At 42.4% G+C, this 24,256-nt stretch overlaps 1 protein-coding gene across 1 annotated transcript in view; it reads right to left on the reverse strand.

The window, feature by feature from the left end:
* Positions 1 to 1,486: 1,486 nt before the first annotated feature.
* The window catches only part of LOC128066963 (transient receptor potential cation channel subfamily M member 1), a 64,789-nt gene continuing 42,019 nt past the window's right edge, over positions 1,487 to 24,256 (reverse strand). The window contains exons 21-27 of the mRNA XM_052660095.1: positions 21,373 to 21,624; positions 19,715 to 19,889; positions 18,132 to 18,152; positions 17,219 to 17,363; positions 13,733 to 13,935; positions 12,667 to 12,799; positions 1,487 to 2,744 (exon numbers count right to left, since the gene is read on the reverse strand). Of these exons, the coding sequence (XP_052516055.1) occupies positions 1,487 to 2,744; positions 12,667 to 12,799; positions 13,733 to 13,935; positions 17,219 to 17,363; positions 18,132 to 18,152; positions 19,715 to 19,889; positions 21,373 to 21,624 (2,187 nt within the window). The remainder of the gene's footprint in view (positions 2,745 to 12,666; positions 12,800 to 13,732; positions 13,936 to 17,218; positions 17,364 to 18,131; positions 18,153 to 19,714; positions 19,890 to 21,372; positions 21,625 to 24,256) is intronic.

Here is a 24,256-nt window from a genome sequence, read left to right on the forward strand (position 1 = left end):
CCACCCTAAAGGAAATCAGTCCTGAATATTCATTTGAAGGACTGATGCTGAAGCTGAAACTCCAACACTGGAGACTGAACTGAACTGAACTGAAAGGGCTGAAAATTTTCTGGGCATCCAACGCAAAGAATTAGGAATGAGGCCAAATAGAATGGGTTTATCCTTGGGTCAAATAACACAGGAAGCAGGATTGATTGAACAATCTCGATGTAGCAATAGATAAGCAATTGTTTTCTTTATTAAATAAATGTTATCATTTATTAAATGTCAAATTCCCATCATCCATGCAATGGTATAGCAGTGCTTTCTGGTAAATCCAGCCCAGTTCAGGGATTCTGATCTGTGCATGAACTTCTTCAGCCTCCAGAGTCTCTCTGATCAGTACCTTTGGCACAACGGCACTGTGTCTCTCTCTCTACCTCTCTCCCCAACTCTTTGCCACTTTACAGCAATGTTATGTCTGAAATTCCAAATTGAGCCTTACCTTTTGTTTTTAGCTGTGACTCATCTTTGACACTCTTGAGAACTCCCACCTCGAACATGGATCCTTTAGATTTTAGCCACAGCTTTACACAGACCATTGCAATAGACAGAAGTACAATTAATTTGTATTTGGCATCCAGGACTATATCACAACAAGAAGATTCATATGGGACACTATTTTTACACATTAACAAAACTATTGGTCACCTTACCCTATTACAGTGTGACCTCTGATATAATCGTGGCCTTTTCTTCTTCTTGTGTAATTTTAAAACATGAAAACATAAAACAAAAACCCATAAAGAAGATATGATACTTAAGTCCCCTTTCCAGTCCTCCCTTCTTGCACCTCTTAGTTTGTTTTCTCTTCCACCCCTCCTTTTCTCATGTTTGCTTTTTCTTTCATTTCTCTTTCTCACAAAGCTGCTTACTCCCTTAAATAAACTATTGGTGACACCCAAAAGCATGTCTTTGTCTGTTTTTGGTTGCCCTCAGAAATAGAGATTGTTGTAATTGTTGTTTAGATGCTATGTCATGATGGACTCTTTTGTGACCCCCAAGGACTGCAGCCCCCGGCTCCTCTGTCCGTGGGATTTCCCAGGCAGGAATACAGGAGTGGGTTGTCATTTTCTTCTCCAGGGGATCTTCGCGGCCCATGGATTGAACCTGGGTCTCCCTTTAGTGGCATGTGGATTCTTTACCTCTGAGCCACCTGGGAAGCCCCAAAGAGCTCATAAGCTCTTGCCTATTGATTAAGCAATTGGAGTCTTCACTTTTCTTGATCCTATTCCAACTAAAAAAAAACAAAACCAAGTTTATTAACATATGCTACCAAACTATTACTTAAAGTTTAGTGCCTTTACATTTTAAATTAATCAAAATGTAAATTAAATTAATGGTCAAAGATCTCTAATGAAAATGTTTTCAGAAACTGATGATGTCTAGATGACCAAGATGGAGCTCATCTGTGGTTCTGATGTAAAAACCAAAGAAACAAAACACACTAGCACGCTGTTTCTGAGGAAGTCTTCTCTTGCTGAACCTTGGGGTCTTCCATTGTAATTCCAGACACAACTACTAAGTTACTTACACTTCTGGCATGTCCAGGTCTGTGTAAGTTGCCCTGGAGGGCTTTCACACTCCTAGGACGGCTGTGTAAACTTTTTGACCTTGAAGATGGGAATCCCAAAGTTTGGTGTGTTTTCACAGACAGTAAGTTTTCCTTGTCAGTTCTGTCAGTAAAAGACAAGCAAGAGATCTGAGGGGCTGTTTTAAAAACACAGTTTTCATCTTCCTTGTCTGTGAAATGTCCACAATGCTCAGCCTGCAGTGCAGCTTCGGACGAAAAGGAAGGTATTTCCGTGCTCCGAGAACGCATAATCTTTTGAACTTCATACTTCCATTCCGTGGTCCACTGCTGAACTGTCGAGGGGCATGTTGGGTCCCCGGCTGCACCCCAATTGTTAGCCCCGCCAACCACCTTTCTTCCCCGGGAATACACAAAGCTTCTGGACTTTAGCGTTTTACAAGCGCTGAACGTCTCATCAGGGTAATAGCGGCTTGGCTTTGTTTCTTCCAGGGGATAAGAAATGGTGCCTTCTATCTTCGTGGTTTCCACTGTCTGCTGAGTGCTTTTTTGAAAATCCGACTTGTTTTCTCCATGTATAGCATCTGTTTGACTTAAACGTGGGGAAGTCATTTCTTCTTTTTTAGGGACTACCTGCCTTTCATCATTTTCAGCGGAAATCCCAGTATCTGAACCTGACTTCGGTTCCGAGCTGCTCTTGCCGTTGTCGGAGGCAAGCTGACCTCGGTCTGGGGATGCTGGCGCGCCGGTACTGGGTGGCAGGCGAAGGCTGCCCTGGCGCTCTGGGGCCAGGTACGTCCTTTGGTCCTTCTCTTCCTTCCCACGGAAGGAACCGGCTTTTTTCCTGTTCGCTGCCCCCAGGGGCATGCAGAAGGAGGTATCCTCATACAACAGCTCGTCCCCGTTGAAATGGTACCTGTACAGGCTGTAGCCATCGGCGCTGCTGATGCTGCTCCGCCTGAGAAGGAACGTGGCATCACATTCCGAGGAGGCCCGGGACCGCGTCTGTATCAGGTCAGACTTGTCGATTCCCGCCAGGTTTTCCAGCGCGTTCACCATTCTGTTAGATAGTTCTTCCAGTTGGGAGAGGCGAAGGTCCACAGTCTGTAGGGAAGTTTTCATAAAGTTTTCTCTTTCGTTGATTTCCTCCAACCTCATAGACATGTTTTCAACTCTAGTAAATACAAAGGGACAGGTGTATTACCCCGAGATGAACTAAAGATTAAAACCAAAAATTAATGTTATTGTTGTTGTATGATTTTTTCAGGCTTTGGGGAATCGTGGGACTCGGACATATTTTTAAACGTCACACACTCGTAATATAACCACTGAAAATTACCCTGAGGAACATCCGGAAACAACAGAAGTACAGTTAACACATAGGGTGCTCTTTACCATTCATCACACTGCTGCTGCTGCTGCTGCTAAGTCACTTCAGTTGGGTCCAACTCTGTGTGACCCCACAGCCGGCAGCCCACCAGGCTCCCCCGTCCCTGGGATTCTCCAGGCAAGAACACTGGAGTGGGTTGCCATTTCCTTCTCCAATGCATGAGAGTGAAAAGTGAAAGTGAAGTCATTCAGTCGTGTCCGACTCTTAGTGACCCCATAGACTGCAGCCTACCAGGCTCCTCCGTCTATGGGATTTTCCAGGCAAGAGTACTGGAGTGGGGTGCCATTGCCTTCTCTGTTCATCACACTAAGTACCTTATATATGTATTAATACGTACTCACTGAGGTCCTACTCTAGGCTTGTTTAATCTCACAGCAGCCCTATGAGGCAGGCAGTCTTTCCAACACCCCCGTTTTATTGATGGGGCTTCCCAGGTGGCTCAGTGATAAAGAAACTGCCTGCCAATGTAGAAAGACGCAGATTTGATCCCTGTGTTAGGAAGATTCCCTGGAGAAGGAAATGGCAACCCACACCAGTATTCTTATCTGGGAAATCCCATGGACAGAGGAGTCTAGCAGCTGCAGTCCATTGGATTGCTGAAGTGTTAGTGACTGAAGAACAACAACATTTTACCCATGAAGAAATAGAGTCAAGGAGAGGGTAAGTAATCTGCCTAAGGATGCACAGCTGGCAGACACTGGGGCTCCAACATGAGCTCCAGCTCTGCTGTCTTAGCTGGCACATCACACTGCCTCTGATGATAAAGGAAGACACTAGCACTTAGGTTTGAGAGATTTGAGTATAGCTGTCAGCAAGCAATGGTTACAATGACAAAATAAATACATTCAAATCCTTATTTGAAATTCAGGGTTCAGAAAATACATTGTTAATAGTTAAGTTTAGGTTTATCACAAATTATTGGAGGAATGCAAATCAAAACTACAATGAGCTATCACTTTACACCAGACAATATATCCCTCATCAAAAAGTATACAAATAACAAATGCTGTAGAGGGGTGTGGAGAAAAGGAAACTTCCTACACTGTCAATGGGAATGTAAGTTGGTGCAGCCACTATGGAGAAGAGTATGGAGGTTCCTTAAGAAACTAAAAATAGAGTTGCAATATAACCCAGCAATCCCACTCCTGGGCATATATTCAGAGAAAACCATAATTCAAAAATATACATGAACTTTTGTGTTTATAACAGCACTAAAATAGCCAGGACATGAAAGCAACCTAAGTGTCCATCAACAGATGAATGGATAAAGAAGATGTGGTATGTATAGACAAAGAAATATTACTCAGCCATAAAAGAGAATGAAATAATGGCATTTGCAGCAACATGGATGGACTTAGGGAATATCAGACTAAGTGAACTAAGTCATATGGAGAAAGACAAATACCAAATGATATCACTTATATGTGTAATCTAAAATACGACACAAATGAACCTATCTATGAAATGGAAACAGACTCATAGACTTAGAGAACAGATCTTGTGGTTACCAAGGGGGAGAGAGAGTGGGGAGGGAAGGTTTGGGAGTTTCTGATTAACAAATGCAAACTAGTATATGTAGGATGTATAAACAATTAAGGTCCTACTGTATAGCACAGAGAATTATATTCAATATCCTGGGTAAGCCATAATGGAAAAGAATATGAAAAATATATATGTATGTAACTAAATCACTTTGAAGCAGAAATTAATACAATATTATACATCAATTATACGTCAATGAAGTAATTTTTAATGCAAAAATAATTAAGTTTAGATTATCAGATATTTTACTTCAGGGACAAGTAGTCATTTAGCTATCTGAGAAATACCAATGAACTTAAATTGTTAACTATATTTAATAATTGGTCTTCCCTTATGGGGTTGTAAGGAAGATCATGGCAGATTATAAATACCTGCTTTTGGATTTTCTTCTAATTCTTAGATGATCAGGCAACAGCCTGTGAAATCATAATGTTGCCTGAACTAAAACCTGCTAAGGTTCTACTGTTGGCCGCATTGAACAGCTGTGCTCTGATGTGTGGGAGGGTCCTTGGATTCTATTCTTAATTTTTTTCGTGAGGAGAGAACTATTTTTATGCCCCTTAGGAAACCACATCATTTGAGCAGGAAGGATCTGGCTTCCTGGAAGTTTGCCACCAGGAGGACCGATTTCACCAAATTCACCATGTATGAGGAGATGTGACTTCCTCCTTTAGAAGCTTCCCTATGGGGATTAACATACACACACTAGTATATATGAAATAGATGATCAAGATAAACCTACTGTGTAACACCAGGAACTCTACTCAATATTTTACAATAATCTCTATAGGAAAAGAATCTGAAAATATATATATATATATATAAAACTGAATCATTTTGCTGTACAGTTGAAACTAACACAACATTGTGAATCAACTATGCTTCAATAAATAAATATTAAAAAAAAAAACACAAGCTTCCCTACCATTGGGCTTCCCTGGTGACTCAGTGGTAAAGAACCCACCTGCCAAGCAGGAGACGTGGGTTCCATCCCCGGGTCAGGAAGATCCCCTAGAGAAGAAAATGGCTACTTACTCCAGTATTCTTGCCTAGGAAACCCCATGGACAGAGGAGCCTGGTAGGATACAATCCATGAGGTGGCAAAGAGTTGGACACAACTTAGCAACTAAACAACTACAACAACCATAGGGAGCCCGACTACAGTTTCTAAGGGTTCTTTCTCCTCCTGCATTTCAGGGACCAACAGAAGAACTTTTCACTCCTAATTTTCCATGACTTCAAGTCCAACTTAATTTTCTCTGTTAAATGTCATGTCTTCTCACACCCTTCAAATCCATTGCCACGAGGATTCATTCTTTTTGTATTAGAAATCACATTGCCTCTGGAACAGACTTGAGATCCTTGAACAAACACAGAATTTTGAGATGAAGCAGCTGTGCAAACTTTTAAAAATAAATAAGCTGGTAAAATAGAGATAAGTATCTTCTCAAATCTTTTCTAATTCTCTGCCTGACTTATCCCTTGTGTGACCTAATCCAGAAGATAGCATCACCAGCCACTCAGAAAAAGGAGACCTCAGACTCATCTGATTCTGTCACCCTGACATCTCCCTACCGTCCCTCCTCCCCTGTGATGACTAGATAACCCCACTGTGCGTAAGAAGCCTCTTTAGGTGTCTCAGAAATGCCCCATCCCTACTGTAGCCACTCCCTTAACTGAAGCTGTGGAGGAAATAAAGCTTCAAGATGTAGTTTAAGTTAAGAATATTATTTCAAAATAGATAACTGTCAAGAACCTACTGTACAGCTCAGGGCACTCTACTCAGGCTCTGCAGTGACCTAAATGGGAAGGAAATCCAGAAAAGAGGTGATATGTGTATACATATAGCTGATGTGCTTTGCTGTGCAGCAGAAATAAATGCAACATTGTATAGCAACTATACTCCAATAAAAAAGTAACTAAATAGAATGTTATTTCAAGCTTATTTTTAAATAGCTACAGCATGGAGACAGAACATTTTATGCCAAACCAAGGAAAGTTGTATTGAATTTTTAGAGCATGTGTGAAAGAAGGAAGAAAGAACCAGATGCCATTCACTTCTCTCTGAAATGATTTAACAGAAAGGACACTTGGAAAACTATCTCCCCTTCCAGCCTTGACTTGTAACTTTTATAACATGATGACTTAAGTGTGTTTCACAAATCTTGACATCCATATATGGAAATCGAAGGAGGGGTTTCCATTTCAGGAGGGGAAAGAGAAGGGATGGAGGAAACCGTTGGGAAAGGGTCCCATCTCTACACACTGAATGGCAGGAGAGCATTTAAGAGAAATCCATCGTTTATAACAGAACTCACAGTGAGATACGGACTTTCCTGGCTTTTGACATCTTAATTCTGTTTTCTTTTCAGCACAGAACAAAAAATTGTTCTAGGTCCACAGCCTACCCATGAAATAAATTCGATTTCCTCTCGAAGACATATTTCCAATAATGTCGTAATCCTAAGGTCATGTTTTCTCTTTAAAGCTATCATACAGTTAGTTGACTACTTTTTCTTTTGGTGTATGGTTCTTTTTTTTTTTTTTAATGTTTATTTATTTATTTGGCTGCACCAGGTCTTGTTTGTGGCATGCGAGATCCCTGCACCCCCTGCGTTAGAATTGCGGTTTCTTAACCACTGGACTACCAGGGAAGTTGCTGACCCATTTTTCATTGGATCATTTCCCCCTTATTATTGAGTTTTGAGAGTTCTTTAGATATCCTGTACACTAGCCCTACAGCAGATATGTGATTTGCATGTGTTTTCTCCCAGTCTGTGCCTCATTTTTCATTGTCATAGCAGTGTCTTTTGTAGAGCAAAAGTTTTTTCTTTTGATGAAATCCAGTCTATCACTTTTTCTTTTCTTTTATAGATGCTTTCTGTGGGTTGTACTTGCAGTTTCAGTTTAGTTTTAAAAACTTTCAGTGAAAGGATTCCCTGAACTCTAGGTGCTGAACAGGTATAGAATGACATGACCATACGGGTAGAGGTGGTTCGGTTCAGTTCAGTTCAGTTCAGTTGCTCAGTTGTGTCCGACTCTTTGCGGCCCCATGAATTGCAGCACTTCAGGCCTCCCTATCCATCACCAACTCCTGGAGTCTACCCAGACCCATGTCCATCGAGTTGGTGATGCCATCCAGCCATCTCATCCTCTGGCATCCCCTTCTCCACCTGCCCCCAATCCTTCCCAGCATTAGGGTCTTTTCCAAAGAGTCAGCTCTTCACATGAGGTGGCCAAAGTATTGGAATTTCAGCTTCAACATCAGTCCTTCCAGTGAACACCCAGGACTGATCTCCTTTAGGATGGACTGGTTGGATCTCCTTTCAGTCCAAGGGACTCTCCAGAGTCTTCTCCAACACCACAGTTCAAAAGCATCAATTCTTTGGCACTTAGCTTTCTTCACCATCCAACTCTCACATCCATACATGACTACTGGAAAAACCATAGCCTTGACTAGACGGGCCATTGTTGGCAAAGTAGTGTCTCTGCTTTTAAATATGCTATTTAGGTTGGTCATAATGGTTACAGATCTTCAAATATTTTTGTCCGTATCTCAGTATATCTAATACCTAGAGGATTTAAATTTGAATCTTATACCACTAAACCTGAAAGTAGTTTAACCAAAATGCATTTTTGTTAAGGTTCTGTGAATAATGTTTTCCATTCCATTCACATAATAGGCACAACAATCTATAAATCACTGGAACTTTTGTAGTAACTTGGGCTTCCCAGGTGGCACTAGTGGTAAAGAATCCACCTGCCAATGCAAGAGACAAGAGATGCAGGTTCACTCCCTGGGTTGAGAAGATCCCCTGGAGAAGGAAACAGCAACCCATTCCAGTATTCATGCCTGGAGAATCCCATGGACAGAGGAGCCTGGAGGGCTACAGACCATGGAGTTGAAAAGAGTCGGACTTGACTGAAACGACTTAGCATGCACCAAGAGAATATACGCCTAAGTAGGGCATAACTTTATTGACTTTCATAGACTCTTATCTATTAAATATAACGTCCAGGCTAGTGAGAAGTAGCTGTATAGCACAGGGAGTTCAGCCTGTGCTCTGTGATGGCCTAGTGGGGTGGGACGGGAGGTGGGAGGGAGGCTTAAGAGGGAGGGGATATATGTATACTTATAACTAATTCACTTTGTTCTACAGCAGAAACCAGCACAACACTATAAAGTAATTATCCTCCAATTAAAAATAATAATAAATAAATAAAAAATATGAGGTCCAAATTCACATTCTCATGGTAAGAGTCCTGTGTGTCTTTGCAAAGGACAGAACACAGACATTGGGAGCTCTGTAGTAAGCCAGTTATTAAAACTCATTTTTTGTACAGTCATTGTTTTATGTGAAACAATCACCCTTTACCTGCAAGGCGTCTCACAAATTATATGGGAACGTTTCCTTAATGATAGAGTTAAAAGGTAACATAAAAACATAATGTTAGTGGAGCAACCAGGTCCGGTTCCTACTTGACAAGACCCATGTTTCAAGATTGCATGGTCATCTATGTTGAGTTCTAAGACTATTCCTACCCTGTCATTTCATTCCAGGTCTATAGATCATAGAGTTGTCTCATCCAGCCAAAATTCAGCTATTTTAATTCCCATCTGCTTCTTCGTATGGGGCTGCCTTGTAAGTTTAGTAATTGTAGGGAGAACACCCAGGGTGGCACCTGGTTGTGTTTACTTATGGAGTTTTTATATGTGAAAGGCTAAACAAAGAACAATACTTGAGTCTTCAATCTTCTGTACTCATTCTTTTCAGTCAGCAAAAGACTTAGTAATCACTGAAGAATATTAAGTTCTCTGGGATTCTGTCTCCATGCCACATCATTTATACACAGCAGCTTGGCCAGGCACACCTCAAACCTTGGATTCTAGAATTCAGGTCATCTAAATCATTAACCTTTCCTGACTCTGTTCTCTGCTCTGGCCAGACTCTGGTCAGGCCCTCAGAGAAGCTCTTATTGATACCCTAGGTTGTCTCTCCCTTACTTCCAACGTAGTAGTGACAGTCCCTAAGCCTTCATCCATCATGACCAGGACTACAGGGCTGGACAGGGATAAACAGGGCTGGAGGTGATGTAATATGTTTTGCTGCCATTTGTGAACCCTGACATCACCATGGAACCTGCACTGACTGGTTCTCAGCAGCCCAGGCCACCATCAGCCTCCCTTTTGCTGTACCTCAAGCATCATTCACTTTCTGCATCCTTGCCATCAGGTTGAGAGGCATGGAGCCACATTGACTTGACACAATACAGAGCCACAACTGGGTTGTCATTACTGCCACCAGGCAACTTCTTGGTTAATGACGTTCCTACTGTATTTCCCCTCAAGGTGAACTCAGATCCTCCTTCTGGCTTCAAGTCTGTAATGTTGCTGGGCCATTCTTTCTCCCCATTCCTACTGCTTCTTCTTACAATTCGAATTTTCCATTCGTATAAAACTCTTGGCCTCTCTCTAGCCTTTCATTTACTCTTGACAAAAACTGATTTTCTGGAGTGGGGACCAGGACATGAGTGTACTTCTCTCACTCTCTCTCTCTCTCTGGGAGCCTGCTGCTTGCAGGGAGTGTGGGTTCTCATTTTGTCAGAGTCATGGAGTAAGCTTAGCAGGGGAGAAGACGGCGTGGGCTGTGGGCTCCTGGAGCTGCCTGTGCCTGGGTGAGGACAGGAGTGTGTATTTGGCAAGACCTGATCCACATCCTCTAGCACAAAATGTATTACTAATAAAGCTGATGTTTTTAATCTCAGTCCAATGTCTGCAATGATCTCCGATTTGGCTTTCAAAGTCACATAAGGAGCGAGATTGTCATTTACCAGACACATTGAAACTCCACCACTTCATCCCACTCCTCTTCTATCATCTAAGCATCCTTGACTCTTATGAATTTATAAAATTAAGACTTTCAGGTAAGCTCTTCCCCCACCTTCCCCACTCCTATGTGGACGGCATTCTCTCCATCAGAGGAATTACCACCTCCTTTCTAAGACTGATCATTCTTTGAGGTCTTTTTGCAGTTACTGTCTTGTTTCTCTTCGTTATGTCTTTGTTAGAAGCATCTTTCTTACCAGCATCTTCTCTTCCTGGTACTTGGGAAGAGGATACCAAAGATCACCAAAAGATCAATTGCTGATTTCTCATTAAGCCGACAGGAAACCCAAGACCTTCACAAGATCCTCCTCCCACATTGCTCCCCAGTCCTGGTTAAGGGTGAAGGAAAGCCACTTTCTCCTGGACCCCCTCCTCTTTCTGTCTCTGGAATCTACCTGTGATTCAGCCAAGAAAGCGTCAACAAAGGGAAGTGGAGGGGCAGGAATGTGCTCCCGTCACCCTGAGAACACAGCCAAGGGAAATGGAAAGCATTGTGTTTTTACTACCTTCCCACCCGCTGCCACCAGCCCCAGCACACTTTCATTCCTCTTACGTGTGCAAGGAGCCCCAAGAGGAAAATGCAATTTGGCAGCAACCTGATAATCACATTCCTGGAGCCTTGATCCAAGAATGGTAAAAATCCAAACAATGCTGGGAAAGGGAGAGGGGGCCAGGCAGGGTGAAAGAGCACTGTTCCCATGGTAAATCACTGCCTGTGATTACAGTCAAGTTAACGTATAACTAAAACGTGGAGATTAGGTTATAAGATGAGGCACCTTATCCTTCTCATACAGAAACCATTTTTCATCATCTTGAAAGGTTAGTAATTACTAGTAAAATAGCAAAGAAGTGTCTCAAAGTTTTATTGAAAAGTATTAAGGCCAAAAGTTGGTGTAGATAACCCTTGAGTTTGGCTGGTAGAATTATTAATACAAGGTGACTAGGTGTATGAGTGGGGAGGGGACAGAGCCCTGCAGCTGCCTGAGGCACCGTCCCTCCTGTGGCCTGGGGCAGAGTCGGTGGCCTAAACACACACCAGGAAGACTTCATTGTGTATCATGTATTCTCTTGTAATTGCTGAGGCCCCTGATTGGGAATTATGTGCTGACATATTCTTTTGACATTGTACCATGTTTTTAAGTTTCTCGGTATACACATGTATATCAGACATGAAATACATGGTTTCAGAAAACTTTAATGCTCAAGACTCCAGGGTAGAAGGGGACTTCCCCAGTGGTCCAGTGGCTAAAACTCTGCTCTCCCGATGGAAGGGGCCCAGGTTTGATCCATCGTCAGGGAACTAGATCCCATGTGCCTTGACTAAGAGTTCTCATGCTGCAACTAAAGATCCTGCATGCTGCAATGAAGATCGAAGCTCCCCAGTGCCACAACTAAGACCTGTTACAGCCAAAATAAAATAAATAAAATTTAAAAAGAATGATGCTCCAGAATCCCCTTAGGCATGGCTCCCTTGCTATGCTCATCCTTCAAGTCTTTGGAATGATGTCTTATCAATTCTCATGCACTTTAACAAGCTTCAGTTGCTTTTATGAAGTGACCAAGGTTCTTAAAGACTATAAAATGCGAAAAAAAAAATGTCCATAGTGTGGGTTGATTGTTCTTGTCCACCTTTGCTAGTTGCTCTGTGGTGAGCTGCTGCAGGAAGTGCAATACTACAAAGCATAGAACAAGTCCCTCTCTGTCCCTCCCAGACCTGCCTTCCTCTAATTGACTGACTCCCAAGCTACAGTTCATGTAGCTTGTAAGCGATGATGCTGATCTTGATGGGTAGCCAGGACAGATGACTGCACTTCCTGTACCTGTGTTCCCTGAGGGTGGAAAGGTGATGGGAAGGAGCAAGGAGGGCACAGTCAGGATGAGGAAATCAAGCTGGGGACAGACCACCCTTGGCTAAGGCAACAGCATTTGTCAAGAGCGGGGGAGAAACGTCCCCAGCAGTTACACGGCCCTGCAGCTGATGGTTCTCCCCATGTATTGAATTGTAAAGGCGCCCATTTAGGGGCTGGGGAAGAACTGTCACAGTTTTGTTTGTTTTGGTTTGGTTTTGGCCTGGGATATTTGCGATAAATGTCATCATTCACTTCTTTATACAATGTATAAGCATCATTTGGAACATTCACACTATTTCAGGGAGGGAAACGCATTAAAAAGCCAAAGTTGGGTCAACAGGAGAACTGCAAGTGAATGTTAAATCAAACTCGATGTCCCCTTCGGCCCTGATGCCCCGCTCCCCCGGTGGCCATGCCCCAGGTGCACCTCTCGCAGGTTACACGGATGCGTTCCTCGCTGGAAGACTGCTGCTCATCCTCCTTCTCCTGGAAGTGCTCCCGGACGCACTGCTCCTCAAACTCGTGCAGCCTCTTCAGCTCCTCGTCGCTGAGAAACAGCTCTATGCATAAGCAGAAGAGGTTACCACGTGAGACATCAGCCAGGTAGATGTGTCCTAGTGATTTTCACAGGCCGCCTTTAATCAAGCTCATTTCCCTATCCCTTGCAGGCAGCACCCTGCCTCCTGGACTGGTTATCACACAAAGACTCTGTAATATCAGTGATCATCTTTCCATTGGAGATGAACAGCTCACTTTTAATAAAAATTTTTATTGAGGTATGCATGCTAAGTCACTTTAGTCGTGTCTGACTCTTTGCGATCCTATGGACTGTAACCTGCCAGGTTCCTCTGTCCAGGGAATTCTCCTGGCAAGAATATTGGAGTGGGTTGCCACTCCTCCAGAGTATTGAGGTATAATTGATTTATAATACTGTGTTAATTTCTGCTGTACAGCAGAGTGACTCAGTTATACACACATTTTTTTTCATATTCTTTTCTATTATGGTTTATCACAGGGTATTAAATATAGTTTCCTGTGCTCTACCGTAGAATCTTATTGTTTTTCTATCCTATATATACCAGTTTGCATCTGCTAATCCCAAGCTCCCAACTGGTTCCTTTCACTGAAAGTTCAAATTTCAAGCACAGAGCGTCTGGCTGCGTCTGCTGGGTTGCATGACACCTAAACAGCTCACTTTTTAACACAACTCAAATTGCTGCTATTTGGAACGTGAAACCAAGCATTTTCTGGAAAATGTTTTCCATATATCTTATGGATAGAGGCAAGGTGGCAGGAATATTTTCCCATTCTCCTTAAGTGTAACACAGTAAAATATTTGGAAAGGAACAATGGGTTTATAGAGAAAAGTTATTTTCAAGAACTCTCTCAAATTTTCATCCCCTCAGGAGTGGACTTTCAGTGATATTAATTAGTAATAAACTAACGGGTATCCAATTGTAACTCTTCAGAAACTCGCCCAGGATAGCACATACTCAATCCACGATCCTGTTCGTCTTGGTCCCCTTCTCGTTTCTTCCTGCAGCGACGGCTGAGACGCATGATGATAATGTAGATGTGGCTTAAAATGATCATTGGTGGAGGCAGGACAGGCCGGTCATGAAATGTCATGATTAGCTGATAACGCTGGAATTTCCACACTTGGTTAGATATTGACTTCACTTCAAAGAAGGTATTGCTTTAAAAAGATTACAGGTTTAGTTAGCTATATTACTCAAAAAACTTTTTTTTATCGTGACAAAAGTCACATAATATAACCATATGGTCATATAGTAAACAAAAGTCATATAATATAATCATATTGGCCCTAGAGTGTGTCATACAGAATTAAATAAGTCAGGAAGAAAAACAAATACTGTGTATTTATGCATATATGTAGAATCTAGAAAAATGGTACAGAGGAACCTATTTGCAAAGTTGTATTACTTTTGTTAGCACTAGAATAAGTATTTTAATTTTTAATTTTTAAAATTGGAGTATAATTGCTTTACAATGTTATGTATACATGTAGCTGATTCACATTGCTGTACAGCAGAAAATAACACAAAGTTGTAAAGCAGTTGTAATACTTTTGATTGTGATTTCCCAGAACAATCAGAGTTACTCACACTGAATTGAAAATATGCAATAAAATGGCCTTTTGGTTCCATTCTAGGAATTAGGGCTGACTTCTAGATGACTTGTCTTTTGGTTTGTCTATCAGTGTGGCTTGTCTACATTGAAGGGCATTTTACTTGTATAAATAATTAAGAGTGAAGGGTATTGAGATTGTTATCCCCTACTTTCTTGAAAAACCACACCATAGTCTACAGACTGCTCCAGATATTTTATTTCATATAGTTAAAGATATGAGCCATTCAGCTAAGCATTTTGAAGTATTTAAACTTTCAATTCAGTCATAAAACTAGTTGACTACAGTTTTTTGGAACTGAGTTCATTAATTATTGAACATTTTTTATTGAAGGTGCATTATTTTGGATATTCAGTTCACTTCAGTCACTCAGTCGTGTCTGACTCTTTGCAACCCCATGAATTGCAGCACGCCAGGCCTCCCTGTTCATCACCATCTCCCAGAATTCACTCAGACTCACGTCCATCAAGTCTGTGATGCCATCCAGCCATCTCATCCTCAGTCGTCCCTTTCTCCTCCTGCCCCCAATCCCTCCCAGCATCAGAGTTTTTTTCCAATGAGTCAACTCTTCTCATGAGGTGGCCAAAGTACTGGAGTTTCAGCTTTAGCATCATTCCTTCCAAAGAAATCCCAGGGTTGATCTTCAGAATGGACTGGTTGGATCTCCTTGCAGTCCAAGGGACTCTCAAGAGTCTTCTCCAACACCACAGTTCAAAAACATCAATTCTTCGGCACTCAGCCTTCTTCACAGTCCAACTCTCACATCCATACATGACCACAGGAAAAACCATAGCCTTGACTAGATGGACCTTAGTTGGCAAAGTAATGTCTCTGCTTTTTAATATGCTATCTAGGTTGACAGAACCTGGTCCACTGGAGAAGGGAATGGCAAGCCACTTCAGTGTTCTTGCCTTGAGAACCCCATGAACAGTATGAAAAGGCAATATGATAGGATACCAAAAGAGGAACTCCCCAGGTCATTAGGTGCCCAATATGCTACTGGAGATCAGAGGAGAAATAACTACAGAAAGAATGAAGGGACGGAGCCAAAGCAAAAACAATACCCAGTTGTGGATGTGACTGGTGATAGAAGCAAGATCTGATGCTGTAAAGAGCAATATTGCATAGGAACCTGGAATGTCAGGTCCATGAATCAAGGCAAATTGGAAGTGGTCAAACAAGAGATGGCAAGGGTGAACGTCGACATTCTAGGAATCAGCGAACTAAAATGGACTGGAATGGGTGAATTTAACTCAGATGACCATTATATCTACTACTGTGGGCAGGAATCCCTCAGAAGAAATGGAGTAGCCATCATGGTCAACAAAAGAGTCTGAAATGCAGTACTTGGATGCAGTCTCAAAAATGACAGAATGATCTCTGTTCGTCTCCAAGGCAAACCATTCAATATCACAGTTATCCAAGTCTATGCCCCAACCAGTAATGCTAGAGAAGCTGAAGTTGAATGGTTCTATGAAGACCTACAAGACCTTTTAGAACTAACACCCAAAAATGATGTCCTTTTCATTATAGGGGACTGCAATGCAAAAGTAGGAAGTCAAGAAACACCTGGAGTAACAGGCAAATTTGGCCTTGGAATGCGGAATGAGGCAGGGCAAAGACTAATAGAGTTTTGCCAAGAGAATGCACTGGTCATAGCAAACACCCTCTTCCCACAACACAAGAGAAGACTCTACACATGGACATCACCAGATGGTCAACACCGAAATCAGATTGATTATATTCTCTGCAGCCAAAGATGGAGACGCTCTATACAGTCAACAAAAACAAGACTGGGAGCTGACTGTGGCTCAGATCATGAACTCCTTATTACCAAATTCAGACTTAAATTGAAGAAAGCAGGGAAAACCGCTAGACCATTCAGGTATGACCTAAATCAAATTTTGGATATTAGGTTGGTACAATCTTTGTCTTCTTTTAGCTTCCAGCAGAAGGCAGTAAGCCTAGAATTGTTGGAATCCTGATCAAGTGTGTGGTCTACACGGGGTCCTTAGAAAAGCCAGCTAACCTCTGTCAACCTTCATTTTCTCATCTGTTAAGTCAGGAGTGTAACCATATTCTCTCCAGTGCCTTGGTCAGCTCTGAGAGTCTCTATTTCTGTGAGGGATTTTTCTCTCATATTTTTCATCTTAGAAGCTAAAATAGTTTTTTCAACATTTATTAAACATGGTCACATCCTCAATGCATCATGCCAAGAGGGGCAAGTTTTACAAGAAACTGGACTGTGAATTTTAAGCCATTTTTTTCCTAGGTCACTTTATCTTCTATTCAGTAAATTATAAGAAAAATATTTCACGTAATAAATAGTACAGTAATTGTCATGGTTGTTCATTGGCTAAGTCATGTCTGACTCTTTGTGACCCCATGGACTGCAGCATGCCAGGCTTCCCTGTCCTCCACTATCTTCTGGAGTTTGCTCAGGTTAGTATCCAGTGTTAGCCACAGCCTATAAAATTAGCTTTGCTTTTGTGCCTCTGATCATAAATTCAAGACTCAACTTGATAAATCTTTCTATCTCAAGAGACTTTCATCTGAGGAAATACTTTCATTAGATTAAAATTCATACCAAAGTGTTAAAATACAAACTAAGATTGAATGTAAATATATTGAGGTGTCAACTCTTTATTTAGGAATGTATGAAGTCTGATTGTGGTTGAACAAAAAGGACTGCAAAAAAAAATTTGTATGCATTTGAAAGCCCTAGTGGATTCCATGTAAACGCCAGGCCGCCTCAGAGGTTTCTGAGATTAGACTGAAAATCTGTAAAGCAGTAAATAGTAAGCACACCGTCATCAGCTGTGACACGCACTTGAAAACGGCGATGAGCAGGTTCACGAGCAGGATGTTGGCCACTAGCAGGTAGCAGGCCATGATGGCAGGCGTGAGCCAGGCACCCGGGATGCAAGGGGGGAGCCGCTTGCCTTCCTCATCGTACTGGTTGTCACCACAAGGAGCTGAAATGAGAGTTTGTCTTTTTGTGCTTGATTTTCACATAGAATGGAAAGATTAATAACTGACCTATGCTATTAAAGGACCTATTTCTTTTTTACTGTGATTTTTTTTTCTGATTTCCTAATCAGTAATTTTCCATGTGAAAGATATCGACTCATACAAAGGAGATAAAAAACTCATTTCTGCACTCAGAGTTAGTTTTAACTTGTCATATTTATAAATATTTTCTCATTTCTGCATTATGTTTTTCAATCTACAGTGAAAATCTATAATGAAAAAATGTGTTCTTCATCTTTAAGCAGACACATCTGTCTTTATGGTGTTTTTTTTTTTCACTGTTAACCATTAGAAAGTGATTGGGTCTTCTAATTATGTAATATTAACTTACATTGTCTTCTTGATCATTAACTTTGAAAATGATTTTATTATGAGGTAGGAGGTAAGTATCCTCTCTAGGCTCAAATTCATTAGTTGGCTATTCTGTGCTCTGAAAAACAATCTTTTTTCTCTCTGCTTATATGAAATGCTACTTTGATCCTATGGGACTTATTTTCTGAAGAAAAAGATAGGATGATCCTAAGAGTCATTAATGAAGTAATATCCATGAATTCACAGTCTACTTATTTTTCACTTCCTATTTTAAAAAAGCACTGATACCAGAAAACAAGTATTTGAAACCAGCATACAACTCTGGGTAATTAGCTGAGGAAGAGACTTTAATTAATACACACATTCCATAGACTAGAGTCATCAATTATGTGTAAACTTACGATTAATTTCCATGGCGTAGACTATAGAGTGATTGGATAGCAGCATTTTATTTTTTTAGTTTTGACAGGAAGGAAGAAAAGAACATAAGACAGTTGAGAGAAATGTCAAACAAATGATGAGTAATATAAGAACTGTTTTGCTGTCAAGAAATGCAAAGTATTCAAGGGAATTACACATTCACACGTGGAAACAGTGATCTACTTAGGAGAATTGTGCACATTATTAGTTCTAGGAAATATATGTATATATATTTCATGAATATTTATTTTATGATGTCATAAGCAATAGCTAAAGCTCACTAGTTAAAAAGACTGTGAAAAAGACGTGAGGCTACTGACAGATGATCATTTTAATGTGTAGGTTGACCAATCAAACATCCCCTGTATGCCAACCCAAATACCTCATCAGCACAAATAAATACAAAATTACTATGAAGTAATCAGATCAAGAATTGAAAATCTACATTTCCCACTGTTACTGAAAATAGCCTCAAGTTTGCCTCTTCATTTTCTGTTTTTACCCAATTTAATTAAAAAATATTACAACTTACGTCTAGATCCAGGGACTTTTTCCACATTTATGTATGTTTACTGAAGCTAATATTCTTTTGAAACCAAATTAGATTTTTATGTTCTGGTTTACCAAGCTACAAACACATCCACTAATTGACTCTGAGATAATCATGATAAAAATGTGGTCTGAATCACATGACGAAATGCAGTAGGTGGAAGGCATTTGTGTGAACTGGTTATCAGTCTCACCTAGTGAAGATACACTGAACAACCCTGCATCTCCTACAACGCAAGGATATTCAAAACCTTCTAGTCTAAAGAAGCTTCTGCTTCTACTGGAAGTAGTAGCCATGGTACTGTACCTGGCGCTTTTTGACAGAACACAATATGCAAATCGAAATATGCAGTGTGAATATGAATATGGGTCTGAAGCTACTTGTTCACTGATAATGCGAGCTCATTATCATGTAAGCTCATTTGAACTTCACTTCCCTATAACACAAGAGACACTGTGACCTACCAATTCAGCTTGGGCAGAGCTGGGGCCTGCATTCCCCAGAAATCCATGTAAGATTGCAGCTCATCTCCTCTGCTAACATCCATATTACTGTTGATAATACAAAAATAGCACCTCAGGAGTGAGGAGGAGATGCACAGCTACATGGAAAAGGAACTGTGAAGCCTGAACAGGATGACACAAGGCACTAGTCACCTTCATGCTCACTGTCTCATTTGGCTGAAATAACACCATGAGCTCTATCTTGGGGCAGAAAGAGATCTAGGTTGAAGAAAAATTAGGATGTTGGCATTGGGACCACATTCATGTGTAGAATGTGCTCAAGGGATGTGAGACTCAGATTTCCAGGGAATGGTTCTCAGAGTAGAAGATTGGTGTCTCAAAAAATCTGTATTTCATAATCTGTACTGATTTCTTCATAAAATAATTGGACGCCTATGACACAATAAAAAATACCTACTCCCAAATTAACACAGGTTCTTCCATTAATTTGGAACTGATCATCTGCCTCAGGAAGCAGGGAAGAGAATCTTACTATGAATTCTATTCTTACGGTCTATCTGGTCTGCAAACACCTCCCCGTAGATCATCCAGTAGGGCATGTAGAAGATGTTCCGGGCCAGTTTCCAAGAAGGTTCCTCATCTGGATGCAAGATGGCTTGACGGGCTACTCCAAAACTCATCAGCACCACTAGCATGATGACCACGAAATACAGCATGTCAATCATCTGAGGAGAGAGGAAATGGGCCAAGTCCACCTGGTTCATTACTGTGTGCTCCCCTCAGAGACTTCATGAGTGCTTAATTAGGATGGAGGAAGCTTCTTCCCCCCTCTCCCTGCCATCCATGGGCTACTAGTTCTTGTATTCCATGCAACACATACACCTTATTCTAGAACATTGCCACTCCCATCTCCTGCTCTCAATCTTTCTTCTCCTCTCTTGTGTATGTGTTAGTTGCTCAGTCATGTCTGACTCTTTGCAAGCCCATAGACTGTACCCCACCAGGCTTCTCTGTTCTTGGAATCCTCCAGGCAAGAATACTTGAATGGGTAGTCATTCCCTTCTCCAGGGGATCTTCCCAACACACAGGGATCAAACTCAGGTCTCTAGCATTGCAGGTGGCTTCTCTACCATCTGAGTCACCAGTGAAGCCCCTCCTCTCTTGTTACCCATAACAAATTCCTCTAGTAACTACGACTGCAAGTAGAGAAAGAGAACCATTATGGGAAAACAGGAATTTGTACGGGAAACTCAGGGGTAAGAAGAGGAGATGTCTAGGGGGGTATAAGATGGTGAGTTGAGAGTGTATACTAATGTTCGTTCATTATACTAACGGTGAGTCGTTACAGTGAGTAATGCTCTGGTTGCTATGGATACTGGCCTTGTGTAATTCTTAATTTTGAACATCCCTGAAGATGAGAGCCCTGACTGGGATCACCTAGACTATGTGTTCCTTCCCTCAAAACCACTTGCCATACAAAGAGTTATTCCTAAGCTTGAAAGATGTCCTGTCTTTTAGGACCAGTCCTAACCCTGAGACTATTTTAAGTGATGTAAGGATGGTTCATTCTTAGTTGCATATTCTATAGCCTCTTCTGGATAAATGTTGCCATGGATTTGTCTTGACTTCATCCCCTGCATTGCCTGTGTCCACTCAGTGAGGAATCTGCCTACAACGCAGGAGATGTGGAATGCAGGAGACGCAGATTCAATCCCTGGGTTAAGAAGATACCCTGGAGAAGGAAATGGCCACCCACTCCAGTATTCTTGCCTGGAAAATTCCACAGACAGAGGAGCCTGGCAGGCTACAGTCCATGGGATTGCAGTCAACCAGGACTGACTGAGCACTGAGCAAGTTATATGTTACTCCAGTCTAGAGTATGTGATCTGAAAACTGTCTGGAGTTGCGGTGGAGGAGTGACTGCACCCACCTGTTTGTCTCTGGCTTCTACAACATGTTAGGAGATTAACCATTGGGTTATCGACAGAAATACATATACATACAGCAGGCCCTTAACTCTTGTTTGTCAACTGGATTTAATTAAGTGATCAATATGTAGAAGAGCTTAAAGCAAAGAACATTTCCTGTAAGAAACCAATTGCTGGGGAAAGATCAAATGAAACGTCACAGAGTCACGCCTGAGGCCTGACCCCAGGTCCTAACCAACAGCCTTGTGCTTGTAGTTCCTCATGGGCCATCGGCACTAACCATCTTTCCGATCATCATCACGTAGGGTCCCAGGTACTTGTTGACACCAAAGATGTCCAGGACACGGATGTACCAGAAGATGATGTCCACGCAGTAGATCACGCGGCCGTAGCCCATGTAAGGCTGCTTCTGGAGGCGAAGGATGGCTCCAATCATGAACATGGAAATGGCCACGAGGTCTGTGATATTCCAATACTCCTGCAGCCAAACTTTTATTTTCTGGCTTAGTTTACCCGGTTCTGACATGAGGATCTGAAAAGAAATGCCAAACAACAACAACAACAACAAACAACAGGGAGAGTGGTTTTGGAAGCTTAACCTTAGAATCCTGGGTATGGAGGGCTGGAGCAGCATTCCAGGGGCTTCCCCTGAACCGCAGTGGCTCAGACAGTAAAGAATCTGCCTGCAATGGGGGCAAACTGGGTTCGATCCCTGGGTTGGGACGATCCCCTGGAGAAGGGCATGGCAATCTGCTCCAGTATTCTTGCCTGGAGAATCCCACAGACAGAGAGCCTGGTGGGCTCAGTCCATGGGGTCACAAAGAGTCAGACGTGACTGCGCACCTAAGCACAGCACAGCAGCATTCCAGGGCATCTGGTCGCCCTTCCTGCTCGAGATTTCTAAGTACTCATCTTCTTAGGCAGATAAAATATCTAGAAAGGGAAATTCCACAAGACGCCTTTAGATTCCTAGTTTCACAAACTCTCAGGAAATGCCTTCTGAGTTATGTCCCTCTGGCCATAATGAAAGCAGCTGCCTTTTGACCCCTTTTCCAATTTTCTGGACACGTGCCGGTGAGCCCATGTTCCAGAGTTAGTCCAGGAAGAAAACCCCAGAGCAGAGATAAACCTATGTGGTCCCACAGAGGGGCGTCCCACCCACAGGAGATGGAGGGACTGGGATAGGACGGGTAAATCAGCCCAGATTCCTTTGTAACTCAGAGATGAGAAGTCAGGGGAAAGCTGAGCTTCATTTTCTCCTGCTTGAGATCTTACCCTTTCAAAGTTACCACAGCTTAAAAGAACACTTTCTCAGAGGCTTTCCTAGTGACCCAAAGGGTAAAGAATATGCCTGCAATGCAAGAGACCCAGGTTTAATCCCTGGGTTGGGAAGATCTCTTGGAGAAAGGAATGGCAACCCACTCTAGGACGCTTGCCTGGAGAATTCCATGGACAGGGGAGCCTGGTAGGCTACAGTCCATGGGGTCATAAAGAGTTGGACATGACTGAGTGACTAACACACACACACATCTTTGTCGGCAAAGTGATGTCTCTCCTCAGAGTAGAACTGAAAATATTTAACAAGCAGCATGCAGGGGCACACACAAAGCAAACATAGATGCAGCTATGGTGTGCAGCAGGGTGGGGTCTTTAAAGGTTGTGCACCTTTAGCTATGGAGTTTCTTAATAGGTCCTGGGGACCCCAGGGGTGGAATGGGGTGGTAGCTATTCATAATCCAACTCAGAAGGCATTCACTAGTTTGAAAACCCATGCACTCTGACTTATGCCTGCTGCCCTCTTTCCTATAACTGAGGGTGGGGGGCAAGGACAATGGGCTCTTTGCAGTAAAGAACAGTGTCTTAGCATAGGGCTGGTGCTCAGTGAGCTCACAGTAGCACTAGAGGTGGCACGCAGGCCACTTGGGAAGTCCCTGTTGTAGCATGCACAGAGTTTGAATGAAGCCCAGGTAGAAAAGAAAGAAGTGTAGGAGATGGGTTGTAACATTTTAGACCTGGCACTTTTCCTTTGGGGCTGTCATCAGACTGACAGCATGTAATTAGCTCTCCTGGGAAGAAGTTGCCAGTAATAATTTTTCAGTTCAGTGAAAGGGTCAATACAAAAATTATATTGCAAAAAAATAATACTGCTTCTCTCTCAGTGGGAGAAAGAATACGAAATTCTGCTGTGTGTTATCTCAAGTTCATTTCTTCTTGGGTTCAGTTCAGTTCAGTCGCTCAGTCGTGTCCGACTCTTTGTGACCCCATGAATCGCAGCACGCCAGGCCTCCCTGTCCATCACCAACTCCCGGAGTTCATTCAAACTCATGTCCATCGAGTCAGTGATGCCATCCAGCCATCTCATCCTCTGTCGTCCCCTTTTCCTCCTGCCCCCAATCCCTCCCAGCATCAGAGTCTTTTCCCGTGAGCCAACTCTTCGCATGAGGTGGCCAAAGTACTGGAGTTTCAGCTTTAGCATCATTCCTTCCAAAGAAATCCCAGGGTTGATCTCCTTCAGAATGGACTGGTTGGATCTCCTTGCAGTCCAAGGGACTCTCATGAGTCTTCTCCAATGCCACAGTTCAAAAGCATCAATTCTTTGGCGCTCCCCTTTCTTCACAGTCCAACTCTCACATCCATACATGACCACTGGAAAAACCATAGCCTTGACTAGACGGACCTTTGTTGTTGCTATTTAGTCTTGCAGTTGTGCCCAACTCTTTGCGACCCCATGGACTGTAGCCTGCCAGGCTCCTCTGTCCATGGAATTTACCAGGCAAGAATACTGGAGTGGATTGCCATTTCCTTGGATGTAAGCTTTCCCTTTATAAGCTGATATAATGAGCTGAAACCTGTAGGTGATATTAGAAAGAAAAGGACCTGGCCCATACTTTTTCTGCCACCTGCAAAGACTGCCCTCTCAGATATGTGAGTTTCAAGTCCCCATGATATGAGTCGTGCATGAACTGGTGTCCTTTTTCAACACTTCGTTGAAAACCTTGTTTCCTGTGTTTGCAGCAGATGTGCTGGAAGCCTACCCAGAGGTGCTGGAGGCTTCCTCTGGGTGGGGGTGCCCAGCCCCCACCTGCTGCAAGGGCCACTGTTCCCTCCCACTTGCCCCCTTAGGCAATGGGAGCCCTTACCCAGAGGCCCTGCTGGCTGACTCA

Source organism: Budorcas taxicolor, chromosome 21 (assembly GCF_023091745.1).
Source record: "Budorcas taxicolor isolate Tak-1 chromosome 21, Takin1.1, whole genome shotgun sequence".
Classification (NCBI taxonomy): Eukaryota; Metazoa; Chordata; class Mammalia; order Artiodactyla; family Bovidae; genus Budorcas; species Budorcas taxicolor.